The 17,831-nt window shown below is 29.0% G+C and overlaps 1 protein-coding gene across 1 annotated transcript in view; it reads right to left on the bottom strand.

The window, feature by feature from the left end:
- The window catches only part of ft (cadherin-related tumor suppressor fat), a 151,273-nt gene extending 135,141 nt beyond the window's left edge, over positions 1-16,132 (bottom strand). Inside the window, exon 1 of the mRNA XM_043042227.3 lies at positions 10,604-16,132. Within this exon, the coding sequence (XP_042898161.2) occupies positions 10,604-15,838 (5,235 nt within the window). The 5' untranslated portion in view covers positions 15,839-16,132. The remainder of the gene's footprint in view (positions 1-10,603) is intronic.
- Positions 16,133-17,831: the final 1,699 nt, after the last annotated feature.

Raw genomic sequence — 17,831 nt, 5'->3', positions numbered from 1 at the left:
AATTTAAAGATTTTAAAATTATATAACTTAGATTTAAAAAAAATCAAACAGTTCTAATAATTCTTGTGATAATAGGTATTGGTGTCATTAAAATTTAGTCCATTTTTTAGAAGCTTTCCTTAGTTTAAAAAAAATTTTAAAAATTAAAAACTGGATACTACGTAACAGTGAGTTTTTATAATTTTCAACAATACGGGAAATCCTGGAATCTCAAAATAATGAGTAAACTGAATTTTCAAAAATAGTGAAAGGACATTAACCTCAGATTAAACTCCATTTTCGAAGTACAAAGCCTGAATTTAAGAAAAGAAAGAAAAAAATTTAAAAACAATATATTAGTTTATAACGAAGCAGAACGCTAACGAAATCCAATTTAAGTGGGGGATAAAATCGTTTGATTTGTTTGATACAGAAAACTCAAAACAAAAAAGTTAAATACGAACATCCTTTAAATAAATGCCAAATAACCAAGTACTTCACAAAATTATTTTTATCTACCATCAAATTTAAAATCGTATTGTTATTTATTGTTTTCGCTAGTGTTACCACTAATGTTTTTTATCCTATCTATTTGATTTTTAAAAAAAAATCTCGGAAAAAAAAATACGTTTACTATTAATGTATTTTTCAAACTAAATTTGTCATTAATATAAAAAAGAAAAAATTATTTTCGAGGAAAAAGTAAATTCCCATTTAAAAATCAACAGCTTATATTATATAAAAATACAAAAGTAAATATTTTTTTTTTCTTTTTTTTTCTATAGAATTATATTCTAAAGATACTTTTCTTGTTCATCGGAAAGGAAAGAAATACTCATGATTTTTCTGTTCTCATTTCGGAATTATAAAAAAAAATTCGCCAATGACTGGCTTGCTTCACTTAGAATTAGAAATAGATAAAATAATAAATAAAACTTAATAAATAAATAGAAACTGGCAAAATTCAGTAATCTACTGAAAAATCCAGTAGAGTTCGCAGCTATGATTTTTAAACTTAGCTACTGTTTTTCATTGACATTTTTTACATAAATCAGTTATTATAAACAAACGAAATATTAAATAAATTATGGATCATTGATTGGATATTAATATAGTTATTTTTTAAAAAAGTCGTAACTCTCGGAACCCTTAGTTCCGCGGAATACCATTTGGTTTCTCCATTGTATTATTCGCAACAAATCATGAATAAAAATAAAATAATTTTTCTACCATATAATTTAATTTTTGAACAGTACCTGCGGAGCAATCCACGGAGTGAATTGCTAGCAGAAACGGCGGGAATTGCTAGCATTGCTCCCAAGTGAATTGCTAGCAGAAGTGTTATTCCATTAAAGATGAGTTCAGCTCAATTTTTAAAGGAGCAAGCACCAACGTATTCTTTTATCCTTTTTTCTTATTGCCACATATAAATTATTTAGGTAATTATAAAAACAAAGGCCTCTACCTCACATATACAAAACATCTTAACAATACAAAACCTCTTACGTCACATATACAAAACATATATGTGACGTAACGAATAGAACTATTGATTGTCATACGACTTACGGTGACTACTTAAAAAAAATTATTAAAAAACTCCTATTTCTAATAAGAGAAAAATGCTTTAAGTTTATATAGACTCTGAAAACTTTACATATTCTGAGCTTTTTCAGTAATCTATAATAAAGGTTAACTTTTAGTAACCCGTTACCAAAGTTCTGGTTACAACTGATAAAGTTAAGAGTTCCTGCTAAAAAATATTTCTTTTACCCGCAACTATTTTAAAAAAACACATAATTTTTTCGTTTTTTAATTAAGTGCTTTTAAAAATTAAAAATAACTTTTTTATACAACTACTGAAAATTTCTACGATATTTTCTGCTTTATAAATAAATTAAAATCTTTTCAAATATTTTTTCACACGCTGATTTTAAAACTTATTACAAAAACTTTTTCAAAGCTATTAAAATAGCTTTGTAAAGCAGTTTCCTTACTATTATATAAAGTTGCTTTATAAGTAAAGAAGCTGCATTTATATAATTTTCCTTGGGGAAATAAAAGCAGATTTTTTTTTATTTTTTATATCCGTTTGAAGAGGACCGTAATATAACTTTAAAATATTCGATTAATTTAATTAGTCGATTAATATTTGATTTAACCGTAATAAATGCTTTTAAAAATATTCGATTAATTTAATTAGTCGATTAATATTTGATTTAACCGTAATAAATGCTTTTAAAAATATTCGATTAATTTCAGCACAGAATTCTCTTTTTTTTTAATTTTACACAGAAGTCCACAGATCTTTAATTTACTGAAAGTGATTACTCTATCTGATGAATTCCAAACAATTTGGAAATATTATTTCGAATATTTAATTTAAACAATTTAAGTTTCTAAAAATATTAATAAAACAGTAAAAATTAAACAATTTTAAGAATATTATGAGCAAAACAAATACAGAATTCGGATTTAATTCTAAAATAAATAATAGAACATATATATTGATGAAACAACTATATAATATGAAAAGTAAAATTAGTAAACGATCATATAAATGAAAACGATGTTAACAAATCACTAGATATTTGTTTCATCCAAATAAAACAAAAGAATTATTTAAATAAAATGAGCACTATATTTATAATGCAAAAAAATCCTAAAATAGAAAAGAACTATTTTTTTCAATATTAATTTATTGTTTTTTTTCTAATTTAAAGTTTGAATTGAAGTCTAAAAAAAAAAATAAGAATGTAAACATTATACCTGATGAGACAAAGAAAATTAAAAATAAAATTGTCAGACGATAAAATAAAAAAAAGCAAACGATGCTTTCGAATTCGCTAGATACTTGTTCAATCCAAATTAGACAAAAAAATCTATTGAAATCAGGATCATATTAAAATTGAAGAAATCTTAAAATAAGAGCGAACTAATTTTTTATTTTATAGTTCTTATCATCGAGATCTAATTAATTAACACCTTCACTTTGGCATCACACCGATTACTTTTGATTGACACTTCCCTTATCTAAAAATAAAAAAATAAACAAAATGAAAAAAATTAACTGACTTCACTCACTGAAATAATTGCTATAAATGGTGGAAGTGCGATTACCCGAAAATCTACCGGTTTCCGAAAGCCAGCGCGGCGCCATATACACATTAGAACCCGGCTTTCGATAACTCGAGATAGTAGAAAACTGCCTACTGCTCGTAATTCGACTTCGAAGGAGAAAAAAAATTATTATATTTAATATAATTCGAATTTTAGAAGAGCGATATGGTGAAAAAAGGATAAGAAAAAAAGGATTCACTTTTAAATACTAGCAAAATTTAAATTGATGTTCTTACTCAAATGATTAAAATAAAAATTATAAATAATAACAAATTAGTATTAATTACAAAACGAATTAGATGATAAAAGAAATATTTATAAATTGCTTTAGTTAATATAACAAAATGTGGCCCGAATTTGCTGAGAAAACAATCCAAATTTTGAAAGTGCTAAAAATTCGGTAAAATGTTTTCAATAAACTAGAATTCTAATGTAAGTTAAAATAAAAAAAATCACTTTTACAATAATTTAAAAAAAATATTAAGAAGCCTTCAGATAATTATAATGTGTGTAGCCATAAAAATTGAGAATAAAATATGAACTATGTAATAATCATATGAAACAAAAAATAGCATTCGTAGTTTTGTATGTTAGTAGAGTACAAATTAATGCAACTGACAACGAGTTCTCTTAACATAATAATAATTAAAAAGAATTATTGCACAATGCTAAATTTAAAATTCTCAAAGAAACTCTTAATTTTGTCTTCAATTAATATCTTTCATTGAATTTGAATAACTCCATTAAATTTAATTGTATTATTAATAATTTATAGATTATTATCTGGAGCTAAAATACATTTTTCTCAATTATCATCACATTATTAACACGTTAGTTCAAAAAATTTTAATAAAAAAAAATGAAATAGCGGAGAAACATTGATTTGAAAAGAAAACTGCCAAATAAAAAATCCTAAAAATAATTTTACAATAGTTCGACAATGCGAAATCGACACTATGTGAAATATTTACAATGTGAAAGAGTTCGAATACATCAATAAGTTAATAAAGTTTTATAAAAAAATTAATAAATAAATAAATATTTTTTTTTTTCGTTTTTAAATAGGTCTCTAAAATAACCTTTAATCAAAATTACTTAATTTTTCAAACTGATAGCCATTTAATTTAGAGATACACATAACCTGCGGCTCTTAAATATTATGAAGTCTTCTACCTTTCAACCAAAAATTAATTGGAAAAAAAAAACTAATAACAAATGAAATTATTTACAACAAGTTTTTTAAATTAATTTCAATAAACTTTGAAAAAAAAAAACATTAAAATCCCTAATCATCTTTTCAAATAATTTAAAGCTTAAAAAAAAATAATAACTAAAACATGCTCTAAAAAATGACTAACAAATGCTCAAAACATGATTAAAAATAAAGATCACAAAAACATTTCATAAACATTAAAAAAATAATAATAAAATTGATTTTTCTGCATAGTTAAAATAAAATATTATGCACCAAGTATTAAGTTCAATATTATGCATACATACTTAGTCTTAATTTTTAATACTAATTAATACTGTTTAAATTATTAATTAAGATTTAAAAAAAAAACTAAAAGCTCCGGCCCCAAAAAGTAGTTGTTTTTTCTTTCAATTGCAAAATATTAACTATTTTAAACAAATTTAATTGTAGAATAACTAAAAATTGTTATTGTATTGAATACATTTTAAAGTGAGTATACCGCAAAAGATCTGCAGTTATCTATCCTTTCTTTTACCAATATGAAGACTGTGAATGTAAAATTTTCTTAAAACAAAATTTTTGACACGTTTTATTAGTATTATTAACGTTTTCTATTTAATTTTGGAAACGTAAAGAAGATTTTTCGCAAACAAGGAACACTTAAGAGTGATCAAATTCTAATGTTAATATGATTTATTACCGAGGATCAGTAGATGGCGCGGAGAACAGGAAGAATGATTTCAAGAGATACCTCACGATGTCCTTTAATTTCCGAAACTAAAGTGCGAAAGCGTGATCATTTAATATATATTATAACAAATTCTAAACTAATATGTAGGCTTATCTCTTCCTCTTTATTTCTCGATGGCATTTTGTTTTGATAGCGATGTTCATCTAAAGAAGCGGGCCATCACATCATATCTCACGCCTCCATCTGCAACCTTGTTACGTAAGAGGACAATTAGGTGCACGATTGTTCGATTTGTAAACTTTCGCTTTCATCTCGCACTCCGATTAGCAAACGATTTGGAAGATACAAAGAAAGAAAAATGATCATTCTAAAATATCATTGCAAATGATAGTAGAAGTGCTTTTCAATAAAGTATACTTCCAAACGATTTTATAATATTTTGGTTGCAAGTTGGACAAGAATTTTAGTTAAATTTCAGAGCTGTAAAGCAAATTTTTGAAATACCTTTCTATATTTTATTTATTTTTCAAAACAACGATGGAAAAAAAAATTTTTAAATTCCGAAATTTCTATTTACCTATATATACAATATGCAAACAAATAAATGCCTTGATATGGCATCAGTGATATATCTTACATTTTGTTTTTAAAACTAATTATTATTTTCAAAATATTTTAAGCGAAAACTATAAATTAATTATATAGTTACGCATTTTCTGATACTGATACTCAAATCTAATTTATTTTAACTTGTCAGAATGTTATTCCTCAAACATTAACATATCTAATTTCAGTATATCATCCAACGTAAGAATTTTTTAAATATCGTTTAGTAAGGAATAAGGAATGAAAAACAAAACAGATTAAGTATAAAAATTGATAAAATTGAAGACTTATTTCAGAAATGAATGAAAAGGTAATTAGTGATTTTCGTTTAACAATTCATTGCACCAAGAACAAAATTACTTGTACTATTTTATTGTATTAAACAGATTAACTTTTCGAAAGGATATTTTTATAATCGAATTTTCTTTTTTTGATTTTTAAATTTTTACAAAGTTGCTTGGATTATAAACATTTGTTAAACATTTTTTATGTCGTCTCATGTCAGTTTTTATAACCTCATGCCGTTTCAAATTAAACGTTTTTAATAACAATAAAGAAAAAACAAAAGATGTGATTGCTCATTTAAGCACCTCTATTTGTTTAATCCGTGCATATTTGCCTAAATTTACATCAAAAGTTTTTCAAGTCAACACTAGATTTGCTCTTTAAAAATAAAAAAATAAAAAAAAAATAATAAAAAATTGTTGCTCAAGAGGACGCTGTACCGAGAGAGAAACTATTCACGGCACATTCTCTTTCACCCCTATTAGTAATTTAAAATATAAAATACAGAAAAAGTGATTTCTGAGATTTAGTTTAAGCTATCAAAAATGCTGAAAATTATTCTTTAAAATATCGAAATGCAAAAAAAAAAAAAAAAAAAAAAAAAAAAAAAAAAAAAAAAAAAAATGAGAAAATCACTTAGAATTAAATACACTGTGAGGAAGATCTCCAAATAATTTGTTTGCATTTCGAAATTTTGAAAAATTTTTCAACATTTGAAACTTTATAGTTTACTCTAGGATTATTTGAACTTACTTTTCTCTAAACTAATGAAGACGCCATCCGCAAATGAAACAGAGTTTAGGATGACGTGTGAAAAATTTTGTTTTAAGAAAATTTTACATTCGCGTTCTTCATATTTGTAAAAGAAAGGAAAGATAACCGCAGATCTTTTGCGACATACTCATTTTAAGTTGTATTCAAAACATTAACAATTTTTAGTTATTATTAAATTTGCTTAAAATAGTAAATATTTTATAATTGAAAGAAGAAGAAAAACTACTTTTTGGGGACGGAGCTTTTAGTTTTTTTTTTTTTTTTTTTATCTTAATTTAAACATTATTAATTTGTATTAAAAATTAAGACTAGGTATGTGTGCATAACATTGAATATAATACTTGGTGTATAATATTTTATTTTAACTATGCAGAAAAATTTATTTTATCATAATTTAAAATTTATTTTATTTTCGCGGTATGGCTTCCTCTTAAGTGAAAAAATTAGTAATTTTTATCAATTTTGTGTAATTCATATAGTAATGCTGCATTTAAAAAAAAAGTTATTTCTTAAATATAGCTTTAAGTAGAATAAAATTACTGCTAGTAACAATGATTCCATACTCCTTAAACTGACACTCTTAACTGCCTTAAAAGTATGAAATTATTGCTCAGTATTGTTCTATATATCCAACCATATCACTGTAGTTATCGAATAACATTATTTTGCTTTCAAGTACCCTGCATTTTGGAACAACTCTAGACAAAATAATTAACTTTGACTTAACCAGGAAGGGTGGAAGAATCGGTTGGTTTTATAAGACCCGGTTGAAATCGGCAAACCTGAAATTATTTATTCTAATCTAACTTGATTAAAATAAAAAATTATAATAATAATAATAATCATAACGAAATAGAATACTATTTTTAATTGAAAACTTCTTAAAAAATAATAAAAAAATATTTATAAAAAAAACATTCTTTCCTATTATCAAGATAAAAATCTAATTTCATCATAATTTATTTTAAAAAGCAAACAAAAAAAATTTTAAAATGGTAATAAAAAGTTCATCCTTTCCTAAAAATAAATTATGATTGCTTTAATTATACTCTATTTGCTTAACAATCGACCCTTCCTTTGGAAAGACCTTGGCCAAGGGAAAGACTATTAAAAGAAAAAAAGAGAGTTAGGTCAAAGCTTATATCAGAACGCTTCACAATTAACTACAAGACAAATTGAATCCCGGCGGTTTTTAATATTTGTAAATAAACACGAGGAAATCGAGTTAGAAATATATACAGATTTGTAGACAAAACAAAACTAACTGAATTCATCAAATAATTTTCTACAGAAATTTTTTAATTTTCTAAATAAATTTTTTAATTTTTAAAATAAATATTTTTCTCCCTGAAATAAATTTTACATCAATCACAAAACTGAGTAATTTACTTGGTAAAATTATGAATTTGAAAATTGTTGATATGATGGCTTATATTTCAAATTGTATCAATGCATTTATTAAATCTACACTCGATTAATAATTAAAAGAGCCTAGAAAAAAAACTAATCTAGAACAGATATTTTTCTTAAATATAAATGAAGAAGAGCGTAATTTTAAATTATTACAGTAAAATTTGTTTTGGGATTGAAGATTTTTTAGATTTAATTGCAAAACTGATCTCATAATCATGTATTCCCTGTAAAATTTAATTTTCCTGCATTTATTTTTTCATATTGATAAAGAAAATTTACATTTAATCAAAATAATATAAATTGGTAAACTTGGAAAAAAATTATAATTTACAATTACAGTGAAACTTTCAAGAAAGACCACCTCTATGTAGTGACCTCCTATACTTATGACTACTTTTAGTAGGCACAGAATTTTCACCCTAGACTTTATGTTGCAGAAAACCAGGCTAATCTCTGCACCAAATTCAGAAAAGGTCAAATAAGGAAGCATGAAAAAATATCAAAACAAAAACAAGTAGATTAAAATGTATTCAAAATATTTGTGTAAGGCTATTATTTAGTGAGCTCTTTTTGAGGTTCTCTGAAAGAGATCTATAACCTCATGTTGCAGTCAGACTACACTAAAGACAATGCAATCGTAATTTATTTTTAGAGTTGAAAGTTAAATTAAAAGAAAAAAAATTATTTCAGAAAAAACTAAGCGTTGCAAACAAACCTCTTTATATCTCTTAACTATTTTTTCTGCAAAATTAAATGCAAGCTTAAGACATAGTTGTTTATTTATTTAAAAAAGTTTGATCATTCAAAATTGGTAAATTAGTTTCTACACATAATTATATCGACAGGGATCATTTTTATTGATGCTGAATTATATTCAGCAATCCAGTTTTCTTGACACCAACATAAATGGCATTTCCGTGTTAAGAAAATGACACTGACTAAAATTAAAATTCTTTGCGAAAAATCATGTCATTCGATAACATTTTGAAGTCAATGGAGGTAACCCCAAAGAGCGACCATTTTACTGTGGAACAGAGAGTGGTCGCTAACAAGAGGTTTCACTGTGCTATCATTTTTATTTTTTTACTTGAGCTATGCAGATAAAAATTTCAAAAAAAAACATTTTTTTTTCGAAGAAAGTTATAAAATTGTTAAACTATTAAAATTCATAATCAATCCTGCAATCAAAATAATGAAACATCTAACACTTGAATACAACTTAAATATGCATTACAAGTACAGTAGGAAAGCGATTATCCGGAACAGTCGGGACAATCGCTATTCCGGATAACTGATTTTTCCGGTTTTCTGAATCGCTACAAAAAGCCGTTTTTTTTATTGCTAAACCCAACTAAAAAAAAAAAATTTTGGAAATAATCTTAAAAATAAGAAAAAACGATGAAGTAATACACTAATGATTATTTCCAAAATGATGGTAAGGTAAACATCTTTAAAAAAAGAAAGAAAAATCGTAAAATCTTATGAGGAAAAAAAATTTTTTTAAAAAAATTGCGAGAAAATGTATCGAATTTCGTTCCGGTTTTCTGATTTCCGGATAACGGGTTCTGTACTGTATATTGATCAGTAAAAGCATTAATAATTATACTTTTAAATTTTCCTTTTTGAAAACTATATCTATAGATATCAATAGATATTAACTCATATTCATTTAATGTTAATCAACAAATGATAGTATAGTATTGTCTATATTTTAATTTACATATTAATAAATTGTTAATTAAAATATACTTTAATTTCAATGTTTACCAACTTATAAAAATTATTTAACGAATTGCATTTTCATAAAAAACAAATCCTATAGCTGTTTTATTTAATTATTATTACAAATAAAATGCTTCCACCAGGTCAAAGAATAAAACAAAGAATATTTTCAATGCAAAAATTTAAAGTATTAGGTATATTAAGTCTGGTATCAATTAAGTCTGGTATTTTATTAAATCTAATATCATAAGTATTTAATCAAATAAGTAAAATATTTTTGTAGTCGCCCTATTGTTTTTAATTTTTTTTTATATAGAAAAAATTTTAATAAAAAAGTTAAGTGAATGTTGTTTCCAATTTTCATAAATTCTTGCCTGCTTTTGCAACAAAATAAGGTATAGCCACACTTAGTAACACAGTTTCTTATTTCAAAGTGAGTTTGTTATTTTTATCGAATATATTCAAATCCAACCATTATGTTTTCATAAAATAAATTGTAAAAAATATTATAAATACAAATTTTAAACTGTCAAAAGAAGCTAAATTCTACCATAAGTGTTTTACATTGAAGACCAAAAAGAAAAAATATATAATAAAGAAAATAAATAAATATTCTATAAAAACATTCAACATGTTCTTTTTCTACAAAAATTCAACATAATTAGCAAAAGGTATTTTTTTTATGAGTATTATAATTTAGAATTTATTCGTATCAAAACAATTTTTAATTTTTGTGCAGTAGAATAATAAATTAAATTATTATTTAGAAAATTTAAAGAATCACAGAACAGAGACAAATATATAAATATAGCACTTACCTTCGTTTTTGATGTCTTGGGTATTTTGGCCGTAGTTTCCACAGCGTACACATCCAAATGAAAGAAATTACTTTCACCACCACTTTTTTCTCTATCTAACACAGCGGCGGTTGAAATCACTCCACTATATCTATTAATAGCAAATATTCTACTTTCCGGTAATTCAGCATGGTTAGTAACCGCAGCTAAAAAATATTCCACATGTGTTTTATTTCCAGTTTCACTTTTTGCATAAACACTTAAAACACTGGTTCCCACCGGTTTATTTTCTGGAACGGAACCAGCATAAACCGAGGCAGAAAACGCTGGACCATTGTTGCTTCCAATCGTTCCAATAATCGTCACCTTGCTGCGTGATGATTTACGAGCCGAAATAACGGCTTCGTCTGTTGCTTTTACAGTGAGTGTGTATGAAACTGCTGGTTCATTAATGGCCACAGCTGTGTACAAATCTCCAGTTATCCTATCTAATGTAAACAAAGACAAATCACCCTCTTCAAGTTCGTACGTAACCATTCCATTATTATTGGCATCTGGATCACTTGCGGACAAGGTCATAATCTTGTAACCTTTGTCCTTACCCCCAGGCAAAACTCCGGCATCCATCGATTCAAAGGTTGGCGCATTATCGTTTATATCACCGACAATTATAGTCACGATTCTTTCTACAGACAAGCGCATTGTTATATCCTCAGCTTGGTCGGTTGCGACAACGGTTAATCTAAAAGTTTCACTGTATTCTCTATCAATCACTTCTGTTGTGTAAATCAGTCCTGTCTCAGGTTGGATAGCGAAATGAGAACCAGGGGGGTCTTGGTGAGATATGTTAAAAATAATTTTCCCGTTCGCACCGGAATCACGATCTTCAGCATTTATCGTCACAACCGGAGTTTTCGGTGGGATATTTTCATCGATTTTACGCACGACAGAGGAACTCGAAAAACGAGGGGCGTTATCGTTCACGTCTTGAATTCTTATCACGATCTTCATAGTCGTGGCAAGTCGAGGGGTGCCACTGTCACTCGCATTGACATTTAAAACATAGTTGTTTTTGTCTTCATAATCCAATGGCCGAGCTAGATAGAGCGAGCCAGATATGCTGTCAATGCGAAAAGTTTCTTTAAAATTTCCAGACGCAATGAAATAAGAAATTTCAGAATTCACTCCCAAATCATCATCGGTGGCAGAAAAGGTGAAGATTTTAGAGCCAACGGTAGCGTCTTCACTTATATTGATAAACTTGGTTGTTTCATTAACAAAACGTGGAATGTTGTCATTTTCATCCAATAAATCTATCTTAACAAGGGTGGTGGAGTTGTGGGAAATATCCTCACCCATATCCCTAGCCATAACAGTTAAAACATACTGAGGGAAGGTTTCCCTATCCAAAGTCGGTTTATAAACAGCAATTTGACCAGTTATATCATCAATTTGGAAAACTTCCCCTATATTTCCATGAACAATAGAATATTTTATGTTTCCATTAATCCCATGATCTACATCAACAGCAGCCACTCTAATTATTTGGGTGCTCGCAGGTGAACTTTCAGATATAGTTGCCAGATAGGGCGTTCGAATAAACTGAGGAGAGTTATCGTTAACATCTGTTATATGGATAATAACTTTAGCTTCATCCTTTAACCTCGTAGCACCTCCATCTTTGACAACTGCATCAAGAACTAGATAATCATGCCCAGAGGATTCAATGAGTTGTTCTCTGTCAAAATATCGCAAGGTTCTCATAAATCCAGTTTTAGGGTTGATCATAAAATCTGTTTGGGTGTTAGTAGAAAATATTGAATATGTCAATTCAGCATTTCTTCCGGTATCGGAGTCTTCAGCCGACAATCTTCCTACGTAAGTATCAGGTGGTTCGTTTTCACTTATGAAAAACTGAAATGTTTTGTTATCAAACGAAGGACTGTTGTCGTTTTCATCTATAATATGAATCACTATGTTAACCGAAGAGCTACGAGGTTCTTTACCGTTATCCGAAGCAGTTACTTTCAGAGAATAGAAGTCTTTCTTTTCACGATCTAGTGGCCTTTTTACATATAAATAGCCATCTGGGAAAATACCAAAGCGATTCTCTTCGTTTCCTGATGTAATTGAGTATGTCACTTGGTTGAATATGTAATCTGCGTCGGTAGCTCGTAACAGGTAAAATCTGTCATTCACTGGTACGGATTCTACCAAAGAAGTTTCATAAGACTGGTGATCAAAAACCGGTGTTCGGTCATTAACATCAGCTATGACAATCGACAATTGTAATGTTGAAGACAAAGATGGCATGCCAAGATCACGAGCTGTTACAAATACTTTATATTCATTCCCGACTTCAGATCTAACTTGTCTATTCAAATAAATCATTCCCAAAGCTTTATCAATATAAAATGTATTATGCTCTGTGGATAGAGAATATTCAATCATACCGTTAAGGCCAGTATCCAAATCATAAGCCTTTACGAGATAAACTTCATGTCCAACTGACCAATCTTCCATTACCTCGATAGCACCACTGGTATATTCAAAAGTCGGAGAACAGTCATTAAGATCTGCTACTGTTATATTAACAGTCATGTGGGTGAACCCCACTAAATCATACGCCACGATATCGAGAGAAAACTGGGAATGCTTTTCACGGTCAATAGATTGCACGCTATGAATAATGCCAAGGGATTCGTCGATTCGAAACAACTCGTCAGAGTCGCCATCAACGATACTATATTTAACTCCAGAACCAATTGATCTTACAGGCAATCTTGCAATTTCACTATTTGATCCTGTTGGTTTCATGTTTTCTTCTACGATAAAATTATATACTTTATTAGAATCAAAGTCACTTGCTGGGCCGTCTCCCCTCACGTAAACAAAAACAACTGCCTCGTCAGACATATCCATACCTCCCTCGTTTGGGTTTCTGACGGCAACTTTTAACACATATTTTGAAAAATCTCGCTTCCTAAGAACATTCTTCGTTTGTAAGACACCCGTGTCTTCGTCAATTTCAAAATTTCCATCATTATTAATTAAACTGAATTTCAATACTGCATTTTTACCTATATCAGCATCTGTTGCAATCAAATGAGCAATAACAGTGCCAGGAGAGTCTGAGGAACTCACAGTTCTAAAATATTGCTTCGGATAAAAATTTGGTTTATTATCATTTACATCCAATAAGATAATGCGAACCGTTACAGTGCCAGAAAGAGAAGGTTCGCCTTCATCTTTTGCTATTATTACCAGAGATAATATATCTTTTTTCTCTCTGTCTAGCTGTTCTTTAAGAGTTAATCTACCATAAGTTGGATCTAATAAAAACTTGTTAGGATATAAACGCTCAACGTCCGAGTGGAAAAAATATCCTACACTACCATTTAATCCAAAATCATTATCTACAGCAGTAACAACAGTGATAAGAGAATTCGGAGGTGCACTTTCAAGTAATGTAACATTGATGATATCTTCAGAAAAGTATGGTGTCTCATCATTCTCATCCAGAATTTGTATTTTAAGATAAGTATAGCTGAATCTTGGATTCGGGCCGCCATCTCTGGCAGAAATTTTAAGCTCGACGTAATCTTGATCTTCTCGATTCAGGGCCTGAGATGTGGTCACTAAACCCGTGTGGACATCTATGTCAAACCAACGCCTGTCATTACCAGAGACTATAGCATAATAAATTTCAGAATTTACACCGGAATCTTCGTCTGTAGCACTTATGCCAGCGACAAAGGTACCAACGAGTACTGTCTCGCTCAGTACAGCTGAATATGCATTTTTATCGAAGATCGGTTCATGATCATTGACATCATTCACGTGAATTATTAAAAATGCTGTCGAACTTCGAGGCGGAATGCCATGGTCAGTTGCGGTTATAGTGAGATTATATTTACTGATTTCTTCTCGGTCAAGCACTCCATTAACCCGTACAATGTCAAAACTAGGCGTAGATTCCAGACGAAAATATCCCAACTCATTGCCACATTCTATTTCGACTGAAGTTTCTCCGTTGGGACCCTCATCCAAATCGATAACACTAACAGCAGCAACTACAGAGCCATTGTGAGCATTTTCATCAACGGTGGCATAGCTAGCTGTGGATGGAAAAAACCTAAATCTTATGCTAGGGTCGTGATCATTGGCATCTAATAAATTAACGGTGACATAAGCTCTGCCATCCAAGCGTGGCGAACCGTGATCTCGAGCAAAAACCGTAAAAACGCAACTCTTGGGACATTTTCCTTGAGTCGGGCAATTTTGTTGACATTTCAACACCTCGAGTGTGGTTATTACACCAGTTTGAGGATCTACGGCAAATTGATTCTCAATGTCACTCAAGAAATAAGTTATCTTCGAATTATCTCCTATATCATTATCGGTTGCTCGGACTTGCAAGACACTGGTTCCCGGAGGAACACTCTCATTTAAACTTACCGAGTAATCACTGTGATCAAATATTGGAGGATTATCATTTACATCCAAAATTGTTACGTTTATTGTTAAATAGCCAAAGCGAGGAGGCGTACCTCCGTCTTGTGCTGAAATATTTAACTGATATTCAGATGTTATCTCCCTGTCTAATTTTCCAGTCGTTTCTAGGTGAACATATGGCGTTTCACCACTGGGATTCGTAGTCACTACGAGTCTAAACTTAGACTGGGAATTTCCAGAAACTATTTTATAGTCAGTATTAACATCATTAATACCAACATCACGATCGGTTGCCGTATCCAGTATGACTCGAGTTCCTACGTTGGCACTTTCTGAAAAAGAAACTTCGATACCAGGCTCTGGAAATTTGGGAGAGTTGTCATTGATGTCTACAACAACTATCCGAAGCTCTATTGGATATGTTGGTTGACTACTCAAAATGACTAAGTCAAATTTTTCACTAGCCAGCATTTCTCTGTCAATTTCCATAGCCGTTGTTATTACACCCGTACTGCCATTTAAGTAAAACTCCGGTGGTCGTTCGTTAAATCTGTAGGTAAAGTTGGGTTTTGTAGGAATGGTACCAACAACAGAGCCTGGGGGCTGGCCTTCTTCTATTTCAAATTGTACCCGCATATCCACTTCACGCGATCTCACCGTTTGCCCCTGTCCCGTTGAAGTCCGAACGAGAAAGAACATTAAGAAGTACACAGGCAATAACATCGGGTATTTAATTTTGCTTCGGGGCCATTTCGATTTATTCAGTATAAAAATGTTTCTCAAATTAAGTTCAGTCGGCATTTCGCTTATTAAATTCCATCTAAAATTGAATTAGAAGTGCAACTTACCCCGATTCCACGGGTAATCCATCGAACAAAATGCATATTACCATAGTCGAACAGAACCAGCAGTTGAATTAATTCCGAAAATGCGCGCCGCGGCTGGGGGGAATGAAGCTTCAAAACAAAATTCCAAGAGCACTGCAAGCGATTCTTTCGGATCAACCAAATCGGGTTTCCCCTCCGAACATCTCTCTCCGAGGTCAAAATGCTAACTGACTGACTTCACTTCTTAACAACAAAAACAAAAAAACCAGCTGCCTGGTCTGTAGGGTTACCCGAATAACTTTCGCCAAACTTCTTCGCTCAACAGGTGCCCATCCATTTTTTTTATTTCTTGAAATATTTCTCCTTCCTTCAAGTATCATTTAATATACTGATCTTGTGCGAGACATTCTTCCAGACGAGAATTATTTATGTTTGCGGCGTTACGGATCTTTCATCAAGAAAACTTTCTGTCTCGATAATAGTAGTTTTATCTTTGAACGTAACGTATGAAATATGTGAGAAAAATTAAATACCATGATCAAATAATCTTTTTTTTTTACCTTCTCTTCTTAGTTCCACAAGTTAGTGCTTAGTAGTACTAAGTTAGTACGTAGAACAAGTACTACTTAGCTTTTTTTCATTTCTCTTATTTAAAATTTTAAAACAAATTTTTCGAGCAACAGTCATAGAAAAATAAATAAAAGAATTTGCGTTTCTGTCTCTATAATAGCATTTATCTATCTCTAAGTTCAAAACGTAGACAAAACATGAAAAAAATTACAGAATAATAAAAAAAGAGAAAAAGAACAAGTTAGAACAATCTGGATCTGAAGAACAATCTGGCAATCTTATTATGAAAATATTTTAAATCCATTCCTGAAAAATTTCCCGTTATCAATTATATATATTTATATATTGTAACGTATGAAATAAGTGAGAAAAATTAAACACCATGATCAAAAAATTATTTTCTATTCTTCTTTTATTTATTCTATTATAACCAATTTTTCATTTATCTACTTTCAAATCAGTTCTTCGAACAATTTATTTTCATTTAAACATTCTTTTTATTTATCATTATTTTATAACGTTTGATTTTTCAATTTACTTCCTTCCAACTTAACTATACATTTTTAGAACAAGAATTGTAGAAAGGAAGCAGTGAAAATTTTTAAACGTTTTGAGTCGATTACAGTATTTTCGACGCAAAAAAGAAATAAATTAATAACTTAATTCTGTAATCAGAACACAACTATTAGAATAGATTTTTTTATTCATTTAAGTCTACCATGTATGATTTCACATTTTGCTTTTTTAAGGATGGAATTTAGAAAAATATATAATTTATTATTTTGATAATAATTCGTATCTTTAAAACATAACAAATTAAGTAAAGTGAGAATAGCGGAATGCTATGTTTAAAAATAAAAAATTTTATCTTTTTAAATTTTACACGATTTTTAGTTTTCGCTTCTTTTTTTAATTTAATAAGATTTTTTTTATAGCTATGAGATGTAAAAAAAGAAAATAGTGAAAAAAAATATCTATGTTTTGATTGTATCTTTAGAATGTAACAAATGAAGTAAAAATTTAGAAAAAAATAATAATAACAGTCTCATTATTTAATCTCTTTGATTCTACAATTAATGATTTTTCATTTTGCTTTTTTTTTTCCAATTTTCAGTGTTAAGTTTAACTGTAGAAAATATTAAAAAAACTTTCATAAACTTTCACTTTTGATAATATCTCTATTTCAAAAATACAACCATCGTTCCCTCAAAGCATGTACGATATAATTTGAAAGTAGCGCACAAACTATCGATATCAGTGCTTAAATAATTTTTAATAAACAAAAGCATTAAAGACGTGCTATTATTTAGATTTCTGAGAAATTCAATGACTACATTTGGCAATTAAACAATTAATAAATGTTCACCTTATGAAATACTTATATAAAATTTATTCGA

The sequence above is a fragment of the Parasteatoda tepidariorum genome, chromosome 5 (assembly GCF_982258835.1).
Source record: "Parasteatoda tepidariorum strain Cologne lab strain chromosome 5, Ptep-v5.0, whole genome shotgun sequence".
In the NCBI taxonomy this organism is placed as follows: Eukaryota; Metazoa; Arthropoda; class Arachnida; order Araneae; family Theridiidae; genus Parasteatoda; species Parasteatoda tepidariorum.
Note: the sequence above shows the minus strand (reverse complement) of the source record. Positions and strands in the feature narration are given on the sequence as shown.